Below are 7,229 nucleotides of genomic sequence, written 5' to 3' on the forward strand. Positions count from 1 at the left end.
TTGATGGGGATGGAGAACGAGGGAGGAGAAGTTCAGAAAGTGGGGGTAGGCAAAGAGGGGAGGAAGACCGTACCATTTGCGCAGGGAAGCGATGTGCACTTGTCCACCCTCTTCTCACAGTTGAGTCCGGTGTAGCTGTGAGGACACTCGCATATGTAGCTACGGCCGTTGTCCTTCTCCCGGCATTCGCCGCTGTGGAAACAGGGGGAGTCGGCGCATGTCAGCAGGCTGTGCTCACAGTGGGACCCCTCGAAACCTTGGGGACATTCGCACTTGTAGCCTTTTTCCAAATTCTAGGAAAAGGGAAGTGAAAGGAAAGGTTGGTCAGCTGGTGAAAAAATAAAATGTGTGATAGTAAAAACTACTATCTTTCAATTTACTATTTTATTTTCAACTTACTGTGCATATCCCCCCATTCCTGCAGGGGCTGCTGTCACACTCCTGCATCTCCAGCTCACAGTTGACTCCCGTGAATCCTGGCAGGCATGTGCATGTGTAGCTTCCCTGGCCTGTGTTCATGCAGGTGGCGCCATTCACACAAGGATGGTGATGGGTGCAGAAGTTCAGGTCTGGGGGAGAGAAAAGGGCTTGCTTACAGTGAGCCTGCAGGAGGAAAAAATCCATTGTCTACCCTGGATGCATATAAACCCTATAAAAGGAACACTTAAGAGGAAACCTAATTCACTAATGCTTTCAAGTTAATTCAAATGAAAACAAGTAATATGAGATCTTTTAGAAAGGAAGATCAGCAGTAGTCCAAGTTGTCTGGTGTACCTTGGTCACATAATAGGCCTCCCCAGCCCTCCTGACAGTTACACTGCCACGGCAGCTGGCAGGTACCATGTTTACAGGCCGGGTACTTCGAACATTCATCACAGAAAGTGCCTTGCCATCCCTCTCTGCAACTGAAACATGACAAAATATGCTCTATGATTAATCACTTAGTCCTCAGTTGGATCATATACATTCTATAAAACATGCAGTCAGTTGTGTTTGATTAAATGACAGCAGACAGCTTGGCTTTATAGGCCTGTTGTGGATTAGCTGGCTATTACATTAAGAAATCAGTCATTAATCATGAAATGCAACATTAATAGTGCAACCACAGTTGGATACGGTCATTAAGTTTTCATATAAATCCATCACAAAATGAGGCTAAATGCAAAGTTTTGCAATGGTAAAGCTTTTTTCACAGGGCATGTGTTAAGTGTAGTGTGAATGTCGGGGGTCAAACTGTCAAGGAGATGTGTAATAACATAAATGTGAAATATTGCGGCAAAGATTTTTGGCAGCTACAACAGTCAAAACATTTTCCTCTGTTTCCAATGAATATTCATTATTCATTTCTCAGCCCAGTGTGTAGCAACCTTGTCAAAGCAAGAGACTGTGGGACTTAAGATGAACTTTTAAGGTTCTGAGACTGTCTACTGAGTGTGGAAGCAGCTTTACAATGTTAGGTATCTAAAGGGTTTAACCTTGTTTGGGTCAGTTTTAGCTGTGGGAATTATGGATTTGTATCTGAAAAGAGGGAAAAATAGGATTCTAGAGAAATTTCTCACAGCGTGTGGGTGTGTGTGAATTATCCTCACTGGTGAGATGGTAAATGCATGAGACAGGCAGCTGACGAAAAGGCAACATAGGAAGTAGGAAGTCACTGAATGTAGCATGACAGCACAGACTGACATTTTGTTGATTTAGTGAAGTTCAGCTTCTTTATTGAATGATATCGACATATGAATAGATGATGTGAATAGTTAAATGATGAAATATTAACAGTTTGTAGTTGCTGATGTTAACCTGACAGTGAACTTGAACATAAGAGTTTACAGAAACATAATCAAAGCTGGATCTAACTCATTCTGTTCCCATATGTGTTCCTTCCTACACAACAGCTAACACCTATTTCAACACTTCATAATTATTTATACTTACACACACTCGCCAGGTTTGGAACAGTTTCCGTTTCTCTCGCTGCAGCCCTCCAGACAGATAGCTAAAGCACAGAAAAACACAAACACATAGGTTTGCTAGTGTCCACCTAGTTGTAGAGTGACTGTCTTGTGGCAGCTACAATGCAACACTGAATATCAAGTAGCCTTTTACACATTGACACAACTTTCAGACTGTTAAAAAGCAAAAATGCCAGACAACATACTAAAGTTTTTTGAAAAGCAGTCTATATTAATTAAGTCTTAAAAAGCAAAAACACTAGATGTCTCTCACAGTCCATGACACCAACCAAGGCTACAGGCCCTAATTTTCTAGGAATAGCAAACGGTGAGCCCACATGTACAGTACACTAGGCCTCTACTCAATCTGTCTCAACTTTCCTCAGAAGCTTTCATCTGTTCTAAACCTGTCCACCACACCCCCTGGGGGAAATCAGTTGAGGGTTTGTTTGTCCTGCTTTAAGTGTACCATTCTTACATGACACTGATTCGCAGGGCAACATATCAGGCGACTGACGGTAAGCGGCCGGTTTAGTCTAGAACAGATGCGCGCTCTCAATAGCAGACAGCTGTCACTATTGTTGTTTGTGGTCTGCCAGAGCCATATTTGCAGCTGCTACTACCGCGCACCCAACAATGGAAGGGACTAAACATCGGTGGCGCGTGGCGGATTATAATGCTGCGATTAACCTTGGCGCGTGCAGTTGCCACGGCTCCTCCTATCAGTTCCCGCGCACCCCTGCCCGAGGATTAGGTTACAAGGCACGCGCTGTATCCTATAGTACTCTCTGAAAGTACAAGAAACACATTGTTTAGAAACAGGAGTTTTCTGTTTTAATTTGGTTGAACTTCCTTTGGAAACACACAACAAAATGCCAGGTAAATGCACACCTGTGTAGACTAACATTTTACAAACTAAAGGAAATGACCACCTTCGCTGTTGTTTCTGGTTTAATTAGGATACTGCTGTTAGGTTTATCTCAAATTTACAAACTGAGTTTCTACAACTTTCCAAAATGTACCTTAAACATAAATGACTATCTTTACACTTACATGTGAGAATGTGAGCGAAGGGAAGTTTAGATGTCCAATCTATCTTTCACATGTATATTTTCTGTACTCAAGGACGATTGATGTGTTCTTTATTTGCAACACTTGAGCCCATCTGGTTAGAATTTGGTGCCACAGTCAAAATAGCACGTCAGTTTCTTTTTTCACCACCAAGTGACATGGATGACAGATTTGCTGTCACCCATGTGGCCACATTTCCCGCACATGGTAACTATTACGCTCATGGTTCCTCCTTCCAATCTACTCATTGATTAATTTGTTTTGGTGAAAAGGACCTTTGGTTACTGTGGAGCCAAATGGCATCAAACCTCCTGACGGGCCCATTCAGAGCTCTCCAAAACAGGAGTGTGGTCCTATGATTAAGCCAGAAGGGTTTGCACAAATATAATAGGCATGTTGTCATGATAAGTCTGTTCCACAACCTGCATTCAGTAAGTGTTCACAAACTCACAAGCACACATCAGAATTATATGATTACAAATGACATCTCTGAAAATGTATTCTACACTAATATCACCTATTAGGCTTGCCAGGAATCCATGTCTAGTTAAACTGCTCAACGTCTTGTTGTCAGTCTTATCATACAGCTTCATAACTACTGACGCTGACACAACTTTTCTCTCTTTAGGCACAAATAATGATGAAGGTCTAAGGACACGATGAAAAGACTGAAGAGATGTAACAATGCTTTAAGGTAAGGACTGTGAAACTAATCTATGCTTCATATACACCAGTCATTTGCAAACATCTGCATGATACCGCCATGTAAACAAATACACTAAAACAATCTCAGGGGCAACACTGGACATCAAAACTCCGCTGTCAGCGGACAGACATGATAAAAGAGAGCAAGACCAGACTTGTGAGAAACACTCAATCAGCCAGGCGTGAATAATTGAAAAAGCTTTGGTGATTGCTTACGTTCTTCGCAGTATTTCCCCTTCCAGCCAGGCAGACAGGCTAACTCTCCCTCTCGGGTGCAGGTGTAGTGGCCAAATCGGTCGTCCCTGGGTGTGCATTTTTTGGAACAACTTTCTCCGTAGTAGCTTTCATTGCAGATGAACCGGTACGAATACCTTAGCTCTGTCTGCTTTCCAATCTGCTTATCCGGATACCAATTAGTTCCTACACCCAGTTGTCTTTGGATGGTGAAAAAGCTAATCAAGAAGTCTGGGTTACTGGTATCTGAAAGTGGAAGAAAGACAAGGAGGAGAAAGTCAGAATTAATTGATACTGTATAAGTATGGTCAGGAACTGCATCAAAAATGACTATACTCTCAAAAGTCACCCACTTCTGCTTTAATAATCTGCCCAGCACAGAGCTGCAGCACATATCAAATCCCATACAGCTTAGATGAATGATAAACTCAGGTTAAAATTTCCTCTTTCTTTCCATCAGCAAAAACATTCCCAGGCCCAGGCCCCTCTTCCACAGGGCGGAACAGTGTAAGGTGTAAAATACAGGAAGATGTAGTCAGGGGGTTTTGGCAGGCAGTGTATTCTCACCAAAGCCCCCAGCTCTTTCCCACGCCAAAAATAAACCAGAGGAAGTTCAATTGTATTGGTTGTAAGAATGAAAAAGGTGTTCTGAAGTTCATAACAAAGGAGTGAATAGGTGTGAAAATGTGCAAAATCGTGAACAATAAATAACAGGTGGATAAGAACGTGCTAAATGACAAATGGTTTGAACTTTGATTTGTGCAAAACTGCTCAGACATCGTCATGTGTTTAAATGCACAGACAGAGCTCCCTCTTGTGGTAAAAAAAAATGTTGCACTTACCTGCAGGTTGATTTCCATAAGGTGAATGCCAGGCTTCAATTATTAATGAAAATGACCCCTAAAGAGAAAACACATGCAGTTAATTAATATCAATGTGACTGTTTTTTTAACAGTCCAGAATTCAAGGAGAAAAACGGACATGTTTTCTTTTTTCTGTTGACAGATTTTAAATGAATTGTATATTAATATTTTTGTTACACTAAAGCCATGAAGACGTATTTATAGTGATCATTGCATGGCCTTCTGGATTTTGCAGTCCAGTCTGTTTGTCGACAGAGTATTACCTAATGGTCTGGATTAACTGAGCTGGCCAATAATCAGTGCGCTCCCAAAATGCATAGCAGTTCCCTGAAGACAACATAATAGCGGTCGCTGTGATAAAACAAATAAAGTGGATGCACTGCTCCACGCTCTTACCGGCCATCCAAAGTTGAACGGTATTTGAACTGGTCTAGGTAAAGTGCCACTGTCCTTGGCGCTGAAAGAGTTTGTCCCCAGCACTGGTGTCATTGTATTTCCAAAGATGCAGTCACCTGGTGAGACCACAGCCTGATAGTTCTTCAAGCAAATTCTAAAATAAGTCCTGCAGTTGGGTTTGCATGCGTTCCCGTTTGCCAGCAAACCTTTGTGATTTGTAAATTCGTCAAGATCAATCTCAAAAATCCCGGCTCCAAATACCTAAAAGAGAAGGAAATAGCATTTGAGAAAACGTAGGTGCGGTTACATTTAGCTTTTTCTTATGAAAAACACAAAGTAGCTTGCTCTCCATCTGTTTTCGCCGAGGTCTCGGGACCACCGGGGAGATGTATTATCCTCCTTCATACCTGTGTTATCAACGTGGTGCTGAATGCGATGGTAAAGGTGAACCAGGCTGCCATCCTTCTCGCTTCTGCAGGGCAGCCGCGTCACCAGCCAATAGAGCAGCAAAATCTCCCTATTCCAAAGTATTTACGCAGAGGTAAACAAATGAAAAAAATGAAAACAACTCTACAGCACATATAAATCCTTCTTCACTCGCAGGGAGTTCTGCCGTAGCTCCCTGGTGCTGTGCGTCAAAAGCGTCCAAAGAAAGCGTTTCTAATCTCCAAGTTATCCAAAGGTGAAGGAAGACTAATATCCACAGCCGTGCTTCTTTCTGTCAGCAGGCGTCCTCTCCTTGCATGGTACTGTACTCCACAATGGTCACTTCGCTGTGTGTGCACGGCTCAGAGCTTGTTTTGGTGCTGAACTTGGTGCATCACGGATGTTCATCACTTGTCTTATTACTCGTGAATGAACCGTAGTGTGTCCCCTCTCCGATATATAGACTTGAACTGCTCATTACATAAACTGTCAGTCACCGCAGTGACACCGCCCACTTTACATATTCAACCTCCCTTCCCTTCCAGCCCAACAACAATTATCCAGATTTAATATCCACTGGCACTGTGCTGAGAGACCACCATGGATACTGGGCGATTATTGACAAACGCCAACATCTGTTGATTTATTTTTAGCGCACAATACGCCGGATGCACATTTACACATTGCTGGCCTGGGCATCGAGTTAGGGCAGTGAAGGAGAGCCGAAACCTAGCGAACAGAAATCAGGAATTCAATCACTGTCTTATTCCTTGCACACTTTTGCCCTCAGTTCAACTCAATTGCACACCTAATTAGCCTTTACTTCTGCTTTGGAGCCGTGCGCACTATTTCCTTTCAGCCCAGTCTCTCTCTCCATGGGGTCATATGCGTTTCTCCCTCGGGCTGTAGACAAGCAGTGAAACCAGAAATGCGATTAAAGAACAAAATCTCTCCAGTATTTGTTTTTATTGCGGTTGCCTTGAATTTCACCTTTTTTTGTGCTGTTTTATGCCTTTAAAAGCTAATGAAATCCTAACATACCAGAGTACAATTCGTAATGTTGCAGGAACAAAAATTAAACCACAAGATGAATATACACTTTAATGTACAGTGCTGTTCCATGTCCGCAGTCATGCACTGCCTATTGTACTTTTACGCACAGGCCTACGTTGGATCCAGACTACACATTTCATTTTGGGTGTTTCTCGTGTGGTTGGTGGCGTGTGCCCCTCCATGAACACCCAAGCGTTTAGTGACGGTTTAGTGGCAGCGTGTCCCCTATTGTCGCGGCGCGTCCCCCTCTCTCGCCCTCATGCGGGTCGAATATGCGGGACTGGAGACGTAACTATTCAGCTGTATGCAAATGAGCTCCCTCTCTCTCTCTCTCTCTCTCTCTCACACACACACACACTCACACACACACACACACACACACACACACGATGTCACCTGAATCCGTTAAATCGGTTTATTCTTGCTCCTGGCCTTTAACTGTTAGGAATGACACAGGGCCCGTGCACAGCGATATTCCCAATAATGTTTTAACTGATGGGCTGACACTGTTAGTAGCGATGAGAGCGACTAA

At 43.0% G+C, this 7,229-nt stretch overlaps 1 protein-coding gene and 1 long non-coding RNA gene across 3 annotated transcripts in view; one reads left to right on the top strand and one right to left on the bottom strand.

Moving 5' to 3' along the window:
* The window catches only part of dll4 (delta-like 4 (Drosophila)), an 8,425-nt gene extending 2,373 nt beyond the window's left edge, over positions 1-6,052 (bottom strand). Inside the window, exons 1-8 of the mRNA XM_020603618.1 lie at positions 5,626-6,052; positions 5,219-5,479; positions 4,802-4,859; positions 3,942-4,205; positions 1,933-1,993; positions 775-905; positions 400-569; positions 74-293 (exon numbers count right to left, since the gene is read on the bottom strand). Coding sequence (XP_020459274.1) covers positions 74-293; positions 400-569; positions 775-905; positions 1,933-1,993; positions 3,942-4,205; positions 4,802-4,859; positions 5,219-5,479; positions 5,626-5,679 — 1,219 coding nt within the window. The 5' untranslated portion in view covers positions 5,680-6,052. The remainder of the gene's footprint in view (positions 1-73; positions 294-399; positions 570-774; positions 906-1,932; positions 1,994-3,941; positions 4,206-4,801; positions 4,860-5,218; positions 5,480-5,625) is intronic.
* LOC109962160 (uncharacterized) overlaps positions 1-7,229 on the top strand; it is a 25,779-nt gene that overhangs the window by 10,837 nt on the left and 7,713 nt on the right. For both annotated transcript variants that reach the window (XR_002275221.1, XR_002275222.1), the window contains exon 2: positions 3,649-3,714. This is a non-coding gene — a long non-coding RNA (uncharacterized LOC109962160). The remainder of the gene's footprint in view (positions 1-3,648; positions 3,715-7,229) is intronic.

Source organism: Monopterus albus, unplaced genomic scaffold, assembly GCF_001952655.1.
Source record: "Monopterus albus unplaced genomic scaffold, M_albus_1.0 scaffold62.1, whole genome shotgun sequence".
Lineage (NCBI taxonomy): Eukaryota > Metazoa > Chordata > Actinopteri > Synbranchiformes > Synbranchidae > Monopterus > Monopterus albus.